The 16857-nt window shown below is 49.7% G+C and overlaps 1 protein-coding gene across 3 annotated transcripts in view; it reads right to left on the bottom strand.

The window, feature by feature from the left end:
• Positions 1–2000: 2000 nt before the first annotated feature.
• The window catches only part of Plekhm3 (pleckstrin homology domain containing M3), a 164960-nt gene continuing 150103 nt past the window's right edge, over positions 2001–16857 (bottom strand). For 2 of the 3 annotated variants that reach the window (XM_015993891.3, XM_042260221.2), the window contains exon 8: positions 2001–8024. In XM_015993891.3, the coding sequence (XP_015849377.1) occupies positions 7847–8024 (178 nt within the window). In that variant the 3' untranslated portion in view covers positions 2001–7846. The remainder of the gene's footprint in view (positions 8025–16857) is intronic. The other variant, XM_042260222.2, reaches the window with a different exon arrangement.

Raw genomic sequence — 16857 nt, 5'->3', positions numbered from 1 at the left:
TTGAGTCAACATCAAAAGACAAAATGAGCCGGGCGGTGGTGGCACAGGCCTTTAATCCCAGCACTCCAGAGGCAGAGCCAGGTGGATCTCTGTGAGTTCGAGGCCAGCCTGGGCTACAGAGCGAGATCCAGGACAGGCACCAAAACTACACAGAGACATCCTGTCTCAAAAAAAACAAAAATAAAAAAAATTAAAAAACAAACAAACAAAACAAAAACCCAAAAAAAGAACACAAGGGGATAGGGGATGCTGGGCACTCAGGAGGCAGAGCCAAGCAGATCTCTGAGTTAGAGGCCAGCCTGGTCTACAAAGCGAGTTCTAGGACAGCCAGAGGTGTTATACAGAGAAACCCTGACTCAACAAAACAAAACAAAAGAACACAAGGGAGAACCAAATCATGCCTTTTGAGTGTGGAGGAGACAGACAAGATGTTGGTCGTCTTCTAGCCTCTGCTGGCATGGGTACCCTGCCTCTAAAAGTGCCCAAGCATCCTTGGGTTCCTCTGACACAGTGTCCTCCAGCTGCGATCAGTGGGGTACGGGCTCCGGCTTCATTATGTGTCTAGTTTCATAAAGTGAAACATTAACTCGTTTCCTTCTCTTATGGATTGTGGCGGGTCTGGCATGAGGATGAAGTCCAGTCACTCCTGGAGCAGAGTGTGGGCTGGGCTGGTTTCCTGTGTGGACAGGCAGGGCAGGGCCTGGATTGGGTGTGTCTAGGGAGAAAGGCTCAGGGTTCACCCTTGGCAAATGTTTAGCCAGAAATGCCTCTGCTAGTCTCTTTTCAATGTCCTTCTTTGGGAAAGCGAGTCCCAATGGTGCTTTGGAAAGACTCCAAGGAGACAGTTGTTGTACCCTCGGGCCTTTTTGGCGGAGGGGCAAGGGCCAGCCCAGGCAGAAGGCAGTTGCCTATTTTTAATTAAACTCTCAACTCTCAGAGGCTACTTGGGAGCAGACACCTGCTCTTTCTTTTCTTTTTCTTTTTTTGAGACAGGGTCTATGTAGCCCTGGCTGTCCTGGAATGGGTTATGTAGACCAGGTTGGCCTTGAACTCACAGAGAGTAGTCTGCCTCTAAGTCCTGAGTGCTGAGATTAAAGGTGTGCGCCACCATGCCCAGATCTTTATTTTCTTATCCTGAGTGTGGTCCTCAGCCACAGCCTTTTCCTCATGCTGACTGACTGGTACTTGCCCTTTTTATATGGAGTAAGCCGGGGCAGGGCAATGAGAGGGTCTGGGGAAGGACATTCAGCGCATCACCTCTGGACATTCGTCTTAGAAGGGCTTTGATTTAGCTAAGGAAAGCCCACAACAGGCCATTGCATCTTTCACAGGTTATACCATTGTCCTGTCTAGTTTTTATTGTCAACTTGCCACAGCCCAGAGGCACCTGGGGTGGGAGTCTCACTTGTGGGACTGCCTAGATTGTGCCTAGATAGACTGGCCTGTCAAGTCCTTCCTCCCCAAGAGGCCTCTGTCTCGGTGTTTAGCACACATCAACAGAAAGCAAACTTCAACAATATTTTCTGTGAACAGAAAAGGCTGAGACCACTACAGAGTCCTAAATTTAGATGTAAGAGGTATTTTAAAACAATAGTGGGTGGAGGGGGCTGGAGAGATGACTCAGCAATTGAGGGCCCTTGCTGTTCTTCTAGAGGACCCAGGTTCGGATCCCAGGAAGCGCATGGTGGCTCACAACCATCTGTAAACCCAATCCTAGGGGATCCAATGCCCTCTTTGGGACTCCTTGGACACCGTGCATGAATGCAGTCCAAAAACACAGAAGGAAAACACTCACAGACCTAAGATAAAATAAAAAAGCTGTATCTCCCCCTCCCCAGAGTAAAGAGCCTACTTTCAACAGACCTCAAATCTTTTTTTTTTTTGATTTTGCATTAATGTCAAGGTCTCACCTCCCCCTTTCCCAAAAAAACAAAACAAAACAAAACAAAACAAAACACCTCCAAACTCCAGTATTTTAATAAATTGAACATTAGAGAAAGTACTTTCATTGTTGTTTATTGAGAGAACTTTATACAATTTGGAATGGGTGCACTTAAATTATGTGACAGATCCCTGTAAAAAATGAGATGTCCCATCAACAGCACAAGTTCACTTTGACATTATTACAGTTACTATCTTAAAAAAATAATGTAAACAAAAATATGGATAAATTAACGAAAAACAAAAGGCAATAAAACCCAGACAACAAAGAACACATGAATTAGCCCATTAGCTATTACAAATAACTAACACGGAGTGAGGGAACCGCTCAGATGCCAAATCCTAATTGATTCTGTACCGCATGAGCAGAACTAAGGGGAACTGATGCGGATCTGATCCAGGAGGCCGAGAACACGCTGTACGGAAACCTTCTGCATCACCACACTCCTGTTCCTCACCTGCAGCCTTGACATTCTCCTCTTTTGCCATTCCCCAGAGACAGCGGATAACTGTTTACACTAGGAGCCTGACAGGCCACCACCAAAGGCGGAACACTCCCACGGCAAAGCCTGCTTCGGTGGCCTCGTGGACTCCCCAGGCTGCACACAGGGGACACCGTCATCAAGGTGTACCCCAGAGGCTTCCCACTTCCCATGTGGGACACAGGAGGCAAAAACCGAAAATCTTTCTACAGTAGAAGAAAAAAAAAATCTTTGTGTTGGTGTTACTTTTGAACTTAATAAACACCGAGTTGGTAGACTTTACATATTCAGTTCTGGGTAGCTAGTTTCTTTCTTGACCTTGGTGACATGACATTCCCCTGAGTTTGGTTAATGAAAGCAAGCAGAGAGTGGCTAGGAAACATAAAATATGGTCAAAACATCGTATGATTATGTCTTTTGTACTTCCTGGTCAAAAGTGCCAGCGGCGGCGTGGAAGAAACCGATGTGACATTTGAAGAGCGTGTGTGCAGTGTGAATCCCTTTACTTGTGAAGTTAAGGCACCAGGTTAAGCAAGGGTGCAGTGAGCACTGAAGAGCAGCCGGCCGGAAGAGCGAAGGGATCCATGGGTAGTTAGCTGAAGGAGCCTGGAGGCTTCCAGTGGGTCAGACTACATACACTAGACTATAAGGCACTCCTACGGGGAAAGGGACAGTGAGGGGGGAGCTGGAGGCCAGCTCTCTGCTAGGTGCTTTGTTAGCAAGAGGCCCACGCCTGGACCGTCTGGACTGGGGCTGAGGATGAAGGGCGGCGGCAGAGTCAAGGGAGGGGACAGGGTTGCTCTGCACTTCCATGGCTAGTTAGAGGGACCCAACTGTGGAAAAGCTGCTGCAGGTGTCTTAGTCATCTGGCCTGCTAAATAATGGGCTTTCTGAAAAAGATGAGCAGTCAGTGGCCTCTTTCCTCAGAGAGAGAGAGATTCCGGCACAGGAACCAGCGTTCCACTCGCCAGCGCTTCCCATCACACCAGAGCCGACTCCATGAAGCCGGTGGTCCATGCCATGATCACCAGGAGCCCATCTTAAGAAAACCTCTGACAGGTGCAGTCAGGCTGGGAGATGCCCCATGCTTCCTCTTTGATTTTTTTCTTTAACGGAGTTTTATAGTTTTATAGTGGTGTGGAGTTTTTAATCTCAGCCCCGCACCCACTAAAACATACCGGAAAGAAATTCTTGAGTCGGAGAGCACTGAATCCAAAGAAAGGACAGAACTGTCTACAGGAAGGGACTGGTGGGTGCTGAGACTTAACTGTCAAGACCGCTGTCCCTGTGACAGAGATCAGCATGGGTTAGCTTAGCTGAGGGGGTTCTTCGCGTCAATTGTAACCTGGGGACAGGCAGGGGGAAGGGGCAGGGCAGTGACCCAGGCTCCAAACGCCCACCATCAACAAGAGAGGATAAGGAGAAAGGTCAGTGGTCCAGCCATGCCGTGGAGGGCAGTGCCAGCTTTTTCCCATTGTCTCAAATTCCTGACTTCTCCACATTATTTCAGAAGATGAAAAGTAGTGTAGAAAACTCCCCACATAAAGCGGCACACATCTCCATTTAGCATGAGAAAAAAAAAATAAAACAAAATAAAATCAAGTCTGTGTTGGAACCAGGCAGTATTCCAACAAAGGGTCAAAGATCAGTTCTTAATCTAGCGATTTCAATAAAGCCTGGGAGGTGACAGAGGGCTAATCTGCAGGGGGAGGGGCTGGGCTCTCCCCAGAACGAACAGCAGCACGTGTCTCCACTTCCTGGATGGCAGCGGTCTGTGGAGTCGGTGCTCAGTGTGTGTGTGTGTGTGGCATCACTGTGGTCCTGCTCTCACAGGTAGTTTGTGTCTGGTGTTTTTTTGGCCCACAGAAAGAGAATGGACTTGCAAGGCTGGAAGCCGAGCTTCTTTAGGGAGGTGGAGAAAGAAACCCATGGGTGCTCACATTCAGTGCGCACACATGACAAGCAGAGACGAGGCCAGACCTCACCAGAGGGTGCCCTGGGACTTAGCCACAGTGACGGAGTGACGGAGACACTTGTTTGGGGGCAGATGAGGGGAGTCAACACTGGACTATCTCAGGACTGTAGCAGAACCTGCAAATCGCACTGTTGTCATATTCCCTTTTATTGGTAGGGCCAATTATAGAAGAATTAAGAAGTGGTTCCCTCTCAGCTCATCAAATGCGAAGGCTCCCAAAAGACGGCCCTTATTCAGCACGTCCAGTTTAGGGGGGGAAGCAGAGGGTTTCCATGGTCTTCAGATCCAGCTGCTTCCGACTTTGGGAACGGGCAGCCCTGGAAAGAACTCGCTCCCAACGCAGCTGACTGCCTCTGGAACACTCCGCGGCCTTCCCGCTGCAGTGCAAACCCCGGTCTATTTTAGGAACTGGCTTCCTGACGCTGAGGTTGGGTGCCAACACTTCCCCCAGGCTGGATGCTGTCACACAGGAGTTTCTGGCATGAGCAGGAGGGAATTCTTGTGCTGTACCAGGGAATGGGCTGTTTAGTGAAAAAGCAGTTCCCCAGACTCCACTGCCAGCTCCAGGAGATTAATGGGCCATTTTCCATTATGCTTTAACGTGTACGATATTTACTGAGATGGGATAAGGAGGTGGAAATCCACAGGCTTGCTTTTGTTTCGGTGGTTTCTAAGCAGTAGAACAATTACCTAACACTGCACCAAGTAATTTGTTAGACCTCAAAACAGTAAGGGCCTTCATGCACTCGATGGCATTCTGGGCTGAAAATAGCAATTTTGAATTTTCATGGTAGACCCAACTCCTAAACTGGCTCCACTGTGTCCTCTCAGATTTGGGTGGTGGTGGCAGAGATGGCTGTTGCGAGCCCAGGGCTGGCATGGACCAGGCTACCAGAGATACACAGCAAGAGAGAAAAGAGAAGTGGCAGGGACATGGCTCCAGGTCCAGATCGTTGACAGCGCATTTATCTTTTTCCCCTTTAAAAAGTAAAGCAAAAAGCAATGTCCGGGCAAAGTTCTTAGGAGCTCCCAAGGTCTGCACACACACACACACACACACACATACACACAGAGCAGGGCCCTCTAAGGGGACAGTGGGGACAACTCAGGTGTCTAGAGCAGGGATTCAGATTTCACCCTTGACTTGGAGCAGGTCTGACCTTGGGTACCTGTGAGTTCTGTACACAGGGCAAACCTGTGTGTGTGTGTGTGTGCGCTCAGTGTGCTGGGCACAGCCTCCCCGACAGTCAGAATCACAGATAGATGAATTACAGCCAAGTCAAAGTCGAAGCGGCAGTGACAGGGACTGGGGTGGAGAGAGAAGGCACTCTGCCACAGGAGCACATCTGTTTCCTAATAAGCAGGTCTATAATTCTCCCGTGAAAGATCATGTTCTGCTCTCCTCTCCGAGGCTGGAAAATATAAATACTGTATTTCACGAAGGGGGGGGGGGAGGAAGGGAGACTCTCAAATCTGTTTGCCTATTTTGCCAAGTGCTGGAGACTTCCCACCCTTGTCTTTCGTGAGCGACATTCCCTACCACTCCAGCGAGGGGGCGTCAGCCTTTTCCAAGAGTTTAAAAAAGGCACCGTGGGGTGTCTGGTAAATGGGGCCCTGGCCTTTTACCAAGTTTCATGCCTTGGTTACAGCTTCTAGGTAGCCAGGGAATAAACGCACGTGTAGCGCTGAACTTCGTGGTCTGGGGCCAAAGGAAACGGTGTGGGCTGAGAGGGGGATGCTCACCCCTGGCTGCACAAGTCCGCTGACTGTCTCCCAGGGGAGAGAGCGTCAAGAGCGGGGGCCTGCGGGGGTGGACATGGAGAGGAAACGGACGGACGCATGCTCAGTGAGCCAGCGTCCCCCCCAGATGCGAAGAGGGGGGACGATCCCGAAGGGGGAAGGAGGGAAGAACGGGCAGCATCAGCTCAGGGTGAAAGACAGACGAACGAACGAGCTACTTCCTGGTAAGGCAGCAGGCACGCTGGCCATCGGTTCCCAGCGCCGTCCCACCAGCCATCTTGGTCACAGTGATAACTACACACTCTTAGGAGGGGACTGCAGGGGGAGGACGCTACCCTCCAAAGGGCGAAGTGATTCACTTCTCGCGCCTACGACGACAGTGTTTACTTTTTTGTGTTACTGTAAGGTGGTAATTACGTATGTATATATCTACTTATTTCAATAATGTTAAATTCATGAGTTCTATTTACGTTTGGTATTTTCTTAATAATTTAGGTTGATATTTTTCAAAATGTTACTCTTTAATAATTGTATAACTTTTAAGTGTAAATAATTTTTTTTTAAATAATTAAAAACTAGTAAAGCCGGGGCAGGTATGTTGGCGCACACCCGTAATCCCAGCATCTGGGAGGCTGAGGCAGCAGGATCACAAGTTTGAGGCCAGCCAGGGATATACAGCCAGCCCCTTTCTTAAAAGACGCCCCATCCCAAACAAACACAACACCCAGGATACAAAAGCAGGAGGCGTCGCATGGACTGGTGAAGGGTCAAAAGTGCTCCGAAGGACAATGAGAAACACAACATTCAAAATGACAGGTGGGCACTGCCCATGCAGGCCTCCAGGAGAGAAAACATCGTGTCCCCCAAGATGTGTGTGGCGTACGCCTAGCAGTCTATGCACTGATATGCTTGAGGACAATCCCGGGACATTCCCTCCCGGCCCGCACTATGAAAAAGATAACCAACATCCTCCACACCGTGCTTGGAAACCTGTTCTTAGGATGTCTGTGCCCACTCTGGCAGGTAACCATCGGGCAGGGGCTGGGCTTCGTACCAGCAAACAGACAGAGGACAGGCAGTGACTGGCCACCGAGGGCCTTCTGTAGTCACTTTTCAGGGATTAACTTCAAACCCAGGGCGGCTCTGCTCCTCCTGTTTTCTGTTGGAGGGAGGGACCCTCTGGGTTTCTGCGGTGCGGCTCTGCTTTGTTGTTCCAGTCTCTGCCAAGGACTCCGGCGCCTGGAAGGATCCAGAAGCGCCGTGTTTTGTAGATTTCCATGTGCAGCAGATGACAGTGGTCTCTGCCTTGGTTTCCCTAGCAAAGGCTAAAACTCAGCGACAACCCCGAGCTTAGCCGTGGGAGATGCTTCTTCTGATGCCTGTGCGGCAGGAAGCCCGGCCCTTAGAGCCGGTGTGAGTGTAGGGGAATGAACTACAGAGCAATGTGTGTAAACCACAGTTGCCGGGAGCAAGCAGCTGAATTTCATGGCCAAGTGTAACCCAGCTATCTGGTAGGAGTTCAGCCGCGGGATCTCTGTGGACCTCTTGGACAGTGGGTTATACGAAGCATACGTATGGGACGTATAGGTGTGTATAATATAAATAAATAACTTAGATATCTACATCTAGCTGGAGGAGAAACAGCCTCATCTGCACGGGCCCGAGTGGCCCCGCGGGCGGTGGAGGGTGAGAGCGGCCCGGCCTGCAGTCAGGTGTTCTGGTAGGACAGCTCGAACATGGTGCACGCCTCCTCCAGGCTTTCGTCCACGTTCAGCTGGCGCCAGAAGGACTTCTGCTTCTTCTGCAGCTCCCGGCGGACGCAGCGCGGGCAGGGGACGGACTTCTCTTTGCACTCGGAATGGAAGACGGCGCCACAGCTCTCACACCTGCAAGAGCCAAGCATGAGGAAGGTTGGCAAGACAGCGGGGCCCAGCAGCCCCGGGGGACCCCCGCCGGGGGAACCCCGGGGAAGCCGCTTGTTCCTCCGGACATCTCCGTCCCTGGGAAGAGGCGTGACTGAGAGACGCGGGCTGCGTGCGTTTCCAAAGGGCTCCGCGTGAAGTTTCACTGGGGACACGGTTCTCCTGGGACTAGAGCCAGCCTCAGGAGACACTGGCTGGGGTGAAGGGGAGTCAACACTGACCCAGCGGAGGGAGGCTCCGTAGGCCAGTTTCCTCTCCACAAAGAAAGAAGAGCAGGCTGGATGACAGGAAATGGGGCCCTCCTGCCCGGGCCGCGGGAGCCCTGCGCTGTAAGCCGGGGCACAGCTGTCTACCTCAGCCCTCTTAACTCACGGCCTTTATGTGACAGCTTGGGAAGGCACGGGGGCCCATTTTCATCCACCTGAATGATGTCCTGGGGCCTATGACTCTGGTGTGCTTTTTAAAATTAGGAACACGCTCCCACCTTTCCAGGTCTACCCGTGTGAGCTAAGTGTGAACAAGGAAGAGTCAAAGAGTGGGCGAGAGGACATGTTCTCACCACCAGGGCAGATCGGGCGGTTGATGGAGAGGAGACATTCCCGGTGGATGACTAGCTGCTTGTCTGGCCTGCTGGAGTCTGCACAGGAGTCTGCCTCTGCAGCTTGTTTTCACTGTGAAGTTCTCAGTAATGACTAATGACCTTGGCTGCTCCAGCCAATGACCCGCTCATGTGCCCGGAGTCCTCATCCTGCCACACATGAGCTCTGAAAGGAGACTTTCTCCTCGCCCTGGGAGCTGCCTACAGGCTCTTATCCACCCCTGGACCGCTATCACATACATGCAGCTGTCTTCAGGGATCACCCTGGGCCTGTCTTGGGAACAGGGTGTCTTGGGACACCATTCCCAAAGGTGCCATTGTCTTACCTCCAGCACCATTGTGCAGGACTCAGCGGCTAGGCCCAAGGAGGATCTTCCCACCGACCCAGCCACGCCCTGGAGAGGAGGCAGTGACTTGGAAATTGTTGGGAAGGGGTCTGGTGAAGAGCTGGCCAACGGAGGCTTCCTACCGCTGAGCAGTACCTGCTCCCAGCTCAGCTCACTGTCTGAGGGGACAGTGGCTATTGAGATAACAGACGAGGAACTGTACATTGCTTCTCTATCCCTGACTTGTGTCCCCCTGGAGTTCCCATAAAGAAGTTCAAGCCCCCAAGGTGACGCCTACTGGTGACAGACTTCTTGGGTAATACTAGGGAACTAATTAAGGTAAGGGTGTGTCTCTGGTCCAATTGTCCTAGTGTCCTTAACACAAGAAGCAGAGCTCCTCAATATCTTAATGTCTCTTTCCCTGTGCACTAGGTGAAGCCATCAGTGAGCCAGTAGGAAATCCCTCATCAAAACCAATCCTGCCAGCACCCTGCTCTGCATCGTCCAGCCCCCAGAGCTGTGAGCATCACATCTCTGAACCACCCAGCCTGTGGTATCTGGTATGCTATCCGTGCAGACTGGCTGATGCCCTGGAGCTAGTGACCTCACCTGGTGAGCGTCAGTGTCTTCATTGGCTTAGTGGAGATAACATGAGCGGCCATCGCACCAGGACGCTGCCAGCTTGAATGAGATCATGGGTAAAGTGTCTAACAGCTCCTGGCACAGGATAAGCTCAGGTACCCCTCAGGCATTTCTGGGAGGCCTCTGGGCAGCCTGACTTCTCTGCGTGCCCTGGATATCCACATCAAGCCCCTCATTTCACAGAGCAGAAAACGAAGCTCCCCAAAAGGCTAGTGATCGTCAGGGAGAGCTGGAGATAGAGTTGGCACTAGACCAGAGCTACTGGCACCAGCCAACGTTCCCACTGGTGGCCACAGCGCTGGCTATCTGAGCGGGTCTATACACTACCAGTGGGGGATGCAGAGTTTTGAGGCAGGATGCCAGTATCAAGTCACTAATGTCTCTGTAGCTGGGCTATCCTAGGTGGACTGTTACTTTCTTCGTAAATCAGTTTCCTCCTTTCTAGTGCTGCTGACCATGACTTCTTCCTAATCACTGGGTTGCTATGAGACTACAATGAGCAAATAAGGCGGAAGGACCCTGCAAACTGAAGTGATAGAGTCCCTTCCAGGTGACTCTGACGCTCGCCTCCTGGACACGGGCTGTGCTGTACGCAGCTGGGCCACCTCTATGCTCGCCCTTCCCCTCCCGCTCCGCTCCTGTCAGTCAGGATGAAGGTCAGAGCCAGGTCTCCTGGTGCCTCGGTCTGGGCGAGCTATGCCCTAGTGGCAGTGGCTTTGTCCCCACTGGGTCACACCTCGGTAAATTCCTATCATTCAGTGACACTAATGGCAGCTTTATCAAATGCATTTCCTCCAGAGCTGGTCATGGATTTATCCACCGAGGGGCGTGGCCCCAAGGCAGTGACTGATAAGGGGAAAACACCCTGCTCCCCGGTACCACTCCCTTATCTTGGCTGATACCAGGCCTGCAGTGAGGGAAGAGATTGAGTTTTATCAGATATCTCGGGTGCAAAAAAAAACACCCCCAAGAGTGATGGGGGACTAGTGCACCTGCTTGGCCCAGCCAAAGGTCAATAACTGAAAAGAGTATGAGATAAAGAAATTAGTGAGTTCCAAACAGAACCGAGTCTTATTTTCTAACCATCTGTAACCCTGGAGGCATTTTTCAACTGTGCTATGGATACATGGATCAATGACATTCCCAAATTCTGTGGTTAACCAGTTGTTAGCTTCCACCTGCCACGCTCCCTGTTTCACTCTAGAGAATAACTGCAAGCACAGTGCACGTGCATGGTGGCGCACGCCTTTGCTCACAGCACGCGGGAGGCAGAGGCAGGTGGATCTCTGAGTTCGAGGCCAGCGGGGTTTATATAGGGAACTCCAGGCCAGCTAGAGTTACGCAGTGAGACCCTATCTCAAACAAACAAACAAAAAACAACAACAACAAAATGGTAGAGAAAAAGAAAAAGAAAAACCTGCTCTTGCAATCCGAGTGTGATGTGAAGGGAAAGTAAAGCCCTTGAAACAGACAGTTCTGCTCTTCTGGGGAACGGGACTCTGCTAAAGGGGGGGTCGCTCTTAGAAAGACGGTCGGCCTCTAGGTGTCAACTGGTCCTTGACTATTTTAAATGTACTCAGGAGGGTAAAGTGTGTGCAGCCTCTCCCTCTGTGCTGAGGACCAGAGTTGACTTCTAGCCCCCATATGGCAGCCCAAGCCTGTAATCCCCCGGGAGGCAGAGACTAGAAGATCCGAGAAGCTCACAGGCCAGCCAGTCCAGACAAACCGGTGAGTACCAGGCCACCGTGAGAGACCGTGTCTCAACAATGAAAGTGGATGACTCTGAGGAATGATCCCTGAGGTTGATCTCTGACCCTCACATGTACCATGGACACATGTGCACCTTCATGGACATCCACTTCTCCACATAAAACAAAAAGAAAGGAAGATTCACCCCACCCACCTTTTCAGCAGCGTGTCCTTTACAGGAGGCAAATCTACCATTGTAATGATCTCTTACTGGACGCTGCAACAGGGGATGAAGGGAAAGGTCCCACATCAGATGATGGCCAGGGTCTTCAAGTCTGAATCCCCTCGCCAAGCAACAACTCTCTGGTTGTCGCAGCAAACCACCAAACATGAAGTGTCTTACAGAAAGCGACCAGGTACAAGTGTTGGCTACTGAACAAAGGCATACAGAGGATTTCCCATTTCTTCTTCCTATGTGCATCCATTGCCTCATTAATCTAGGGATCTCAGCCTCAGTGCCACTGACAGTTTGGGTGGCATTTTCTTCAGTGCAAGGGGCTGTCCCGTCCCTGTAGGATGCTTAGTAGCACCCCTGGTCTCAGAGCACCCTCCCCCAACCACTGAGCTGTGACAAGTATCTGTGGGGGTCAAAATAATATCTGCTGAAAACCACTGACCTAATTCATCTTGAAACACAGAAGTCACAGAGGAGCGCCCGATGGGTCACATGGCAACCCTACCTCCTGCCTGCTGGCTTACACTCTTGTCAACCAACAAGGTCCAGCTCGGTGCTCTTACCCATGTCAACGTCAAAACAATTCATTTTCAACAAAGCACGTGATCAAAACCCCTGAACAAACAGCTACTAATCACCCTGTTGTTTCTGAAGTTATTGAGAACATCATTTAGGAAGTCAAGGAGTTTGGATGTAGGTCAGCGGTAGAGAGCATGTCCAGTAAGACCCTAGGTCTGATTCTCAGCACTGGGAAAGAGAAAGGTCAAGGGCCAGATGTGGTACAAGCCCAGCATTCAGGGATGCTGAGGCAAGAAGGTGTAAGACTGAGACTCTATTTCCAAAAGTAAAATCAAATCAAGCTTGATATCAACACCCATGATAGAACACGGTGAATCGTGTATCCCTCAGTAACTCAACTTTTTACCAACTCACAGTGGCTTTTCAGCTGGACCCCAGAGCCATCCTGGTCGGCTGGCTTTATTTGCATTTATTTTGTGTGTGTGTGTGTGTGAGAGAGAGAGAGATTCTCTGGGCAATTTCTCTGTGGCCTTCCTATACCTTCCTGCTTTACCCAGACATCTGGCAAATCAAAGGCATTTTGTTTTTTTGGCATGTACTTTATAAAATAGATTGCTTTTGTGAGCTGTGAGCTGCCTCAGCAACTTCTGCTGTGAAAGCAGCAGCGGAGCCCTCAGGAGGCCGCTACTTCAGAGGTGAGAACATCGTCGAGGAAGGGGCCTGATGTCTCCGTTCAGCGTGGCGCTCATGTCACGGGACACCGGGCAAGTCACTCTGCCTTTGAGCCTTATTCTCTATAGAGCTTGGGTTAGATGGTGGCTAAAGTATCTTCCACCTGCAGACTTGGGGGGTGGGTAGTAGACGGTATTCTGGGTACCTGTACTCCCCTCTCCCCATGCTCTGCTCCATGGTCTGTAGGGGAGTGCACTGGCTACTTCCTCCCCAGAAAGTCACACCGAAAAGCCAGAGAGATGGACAGTAAGGGGTGTGTTACATTCCTTTTAGTCTCCCTTATTGTATTAGTTAAGCTATACGCTAGGTTACAGGAGTTAGCGCAGTTCCAGGTCTGCACTGTGGTGACCCAGGCAGGGCAGGGTGGGATCAGCTCTGGACACAGCACAGTTGATGGAGGAGGAAAGGCACTGGAGAGCCGCTTCTGTGGAGGCTCTGGAGAACATTACTAATCACCTGTGTGCACCCTTCTTTGGGAGAGGTGCAGGGGTGCCCACTATTTGGGGGCAATATACATTATATTTTTTGAACAGTTTTGACCTAAAAACTAACTTAGTGGCCCATGGCAGGTAAGGGAGACATTCACAATCTAGAAATCTGACAGTCTATCACCACAGACGGAACGGACACGTTTTCTTATGGCAACTGAATCTGAGAACCAGAACCGGCCACACACTAGCCAAGCTACAGCCGAGCAAGGGGAAGCTTGCTTCTCAGACCTCCTGGCAAAGAAGCAAGGATTCCTGGCTGCAGACAGCTTCCTGTTCTGGAATGCTGATGATGTGAGACCAATTAGAGACAGGCCGATGGCCTCGGAGCCCCCCTCCAGACTCCAACTGCACACAGGGAGGTCACAGGAAACCGCTAAAGGACACTGGCCCTGGGGCGGGGGGGGGGGGGGGGGGTCACCACAGTGCTTCTGTGCGTTCCTGTCGGGTCCTCCTGCCATAGCTTTATTTCTGGCAATGGCCTCGGCTATTTCGTTTGGATTGGAATTCAGGCTTCAGACCGGTGGCTTACCCACAAGCAAAGGACGGGCCTCTAGAGCAGGGCAGAGCCTTGGTCGACTTCCACTCTGCGGAGCCCACGAGCAACAGGGCGAGCAGTGGAAAGAAGAGTGTGGTCCGGGGCATGGCTGGCTGCTAAAGTGAGGTGCCCTATACAGTCTCAAGCTATCACTGGTCTTCCCAGCAAAGCAAGAGGATTGCTTAAATCTTTTGATTGAGCTATGGGAGCCTGCTTATTTTAATGTTTTAGCTTGCTATTTTCTTCTGTTACTGAGTGTATAAATGGAAAAAACAAAAACCCTATAATTTCCTTAAATAGGAAACTGGCCTGTGTCATGTATGAGTAGGCCTATATACTTGTATATGTACACACTTTATGTATCTATACACATGCATGCTGCTCAGTTAAAATATACAGAATCTGTTATTAAAGGTCCTAAGGTAAAAATGAATGAAATGCAATGTAATAAATAAGAAAACTTAGTAGGGCCACTCTTTGGGGGAAGTAGAAAGATTAAAATAGTGAAAAATTGACAAACAATTTTAGCAAGAAACTGATTATGAGTGGGTTCTGACAAACGGGGCAGGGCAAGCATTAAAGCGGTGGCCTAGGCACTGTCTTCAGGGGACATTACTCCAGGGGACCAGAAATCTGACACTCCAAACGCCCTTCAATTTCGTCAGCAGGACCATAAGGAAGAGAATAAGAGAGGTGGACACCTTGGTTAGTGGAATAAAGGTCTTGCAGAGAGTACATCATGTGTACAAGCAAAATGCAGACAACATTCTATTTGACTACAACCCATTGTGAGTCCTACCTACCCCCAACCCTTCCTTCTGAAATTTAAAATAGGTAACATCTACTTAACCCTTTATCTGCGGTGTGGTGTGGTGGTGGTAGTGTGTGTGTGTGTGTGTGTGTGTGTGTGTGTGTGTGTTTGTGTGCACACATAAATTAACTTTTTGAGATGTGTAACTAATTGTGCTTTGAGTTAGGCACTATTTGTTTTCCCATGTTTAGTACGTCTGTCTGTCTGTCTGTCTGTTAGTAGATATAATACAAAACACGAACTGGAGCTTTTGCAGCCCCAAGCTTTGGACTTGATTCTGGTCTTGTGATTTGAATCCTGGCCCTCCTCCAGTTAGTAGTCATATAGTCCTTCAGATTATTCAACACACACCTCAACTCTTGGAAAGACAATTGGCATGTCCTGTAATGATGTTTTTATCTGTCTTTTAAGCCTGAGTTAATTAAGGAAGCGCCTTCCCTGACTGCAACCCACAAAGCATTGGGCTTTCTTTGGTCCTGGACTTTTCAGTCTGTCAGCTAAGCTTGGCTAATACCTATTACAAAAGCTTTACTTACAATCTGGATTCAAAATAGAATGCAAACAAGGGTTAATTAATTCATTTGTTAATTTTGCTACCCTACTGGGGACATTAACTCACCACGTCCTTTGTGTAAATGCCTAATAGGCCTTCCTGCTAATCTGTGGCCCGGGAGGGAGGGAGAGCAGTCAGCCACACTCAGGGTGGGTTTTAAAAGCACAACAAATTTGATGCAAGAGCATCTGGGGGAAAGGGGACACTAATATTTCTGACACTAAATCTGCATCTTAAGGTTTACCTGGCAGTCACTATAAATCTCAAGGGGGAAAAAAAAACGCTCATCTTTTCTTGGGATTACTTGAGGAAATATATTTGCTGCTAGAGAAAGTAAAGGCCTTGCCAGAGGATTTAAACATTTCTACCCCTGCTGCCAGAACTGGAACATAGTATAGCCGTGGCAACTGGGGACTAGAAACAGGAGCAGCGGTTCTCTGTACAGATTCCTGAGTGGCTCAAAATGCCTGCAGGTGAAGGAGGCCCGGAGAGGCCTGGGAAGACACAGCTGGGCGGCAGAACCGTGTTAGGGTAATGCAGACGACAACCGGAGCTCTTGGCTTCCCTCTGCACGTCTGTTGACTCGCTGGTTACCTTTTTCATTTCAAATAAGAGTTTAACTACCAAGTATTGATGAAAGATGCCTTTAAAAGGAAATAATTCACCCAGGACTCTGACTGGGCCTCACTAAGCACAGCTGAGTTCATCACCGAGTAGAGCCAAATAAGAGAAAGTTTCCAGTGTGAGTATGTCAGAAAACGCACAGCAAGTCCAGAAAGGAAGCCTAGTTTATGAGCAGCATAGGTTGTTTGGGAAAGCAATGTTCTTACTGATGTGAGTTTAGAAGGAACAAGGAACTTGCTGCTTTACATTACTTCCTTACTCATCTCCTGCCGCTGAGCCCATTAGTCAGACGGCATTACACAATTTTCTCATGGCTTTTCCTAGACGAGTGATGCCAGGCAAAGGAATGCCTGGGGAACTCTTCCTTTAGGCTCGGCTTCCTCTTGATGGTCTCGGACAGTGGCCTGAGCAAGACCTACAGGCCTGGGAGAGGGAAACTGAGATAATAAACTGGCCTGGGAGCTGACTTCAGGACTCCCCAGGTGTGAAGGGTCCCTTAACTTGCATAGGCCTTTCTCCTAACAGTCTACCTTAAATTTGCTTGGACATTCACATCAGCTGTGACCCTGAAGCCCTGAGTTGGCACTTCCTTAAGACACTATCTAAAAACCACTCTGGCTGTTACCTCAGGATGCCTCCCTGACTCTGGGGTCTTCTCTGCCAGGGAGATCTGCTCATCTCTTTGCACTCTACATTTTGATGATTTTTTCTGTCCAATCACTGATGGCCGATATAAGCTGCTTTCCAGCTGAGTTTTTTCAATTGATTTTTTTTCTCCCTCACCAATGATCTCCTTTCTAGGAAAGAAGGGAAACGTGAACTCTCTTCTTAAAGAACGGCATGACCCCCTCCATCATCTTCCCACACCCATTCAAGTTCAGTGGCCTCCTATGTGTCCACGGCTGGATCCGAACCAGCTTCAGGTTCATTATTTAAGTTTGCCTATTATGTTCTTGGTTTTATTGTACGATGATTCAGACATTTTTGGCTTTCATATGAAAATTTTAAAAATATATTGCTGTCACTTCATGTTTTCTCATCA

The sequence above is a fragment of the Peromyscus maniculatus genome, chromosome 13 (assembly GCF_049852395.1).
Source record: "Peromyscus maniculatus bairdii isolate BWxNUB_F1_BW_parent chromosome 13, HU_Pman_BW_mat_3.1, whole genome shotgun sequence".
NCBI lineage: Eukaryota > Metazoa > Chordata > Mammalia > Rodentia > Cricetidae > Peromyscus > Peromyscus maniculatus.
This window is presented reverse-complemented; position numbering and strand designations above follow the sequence as displayed.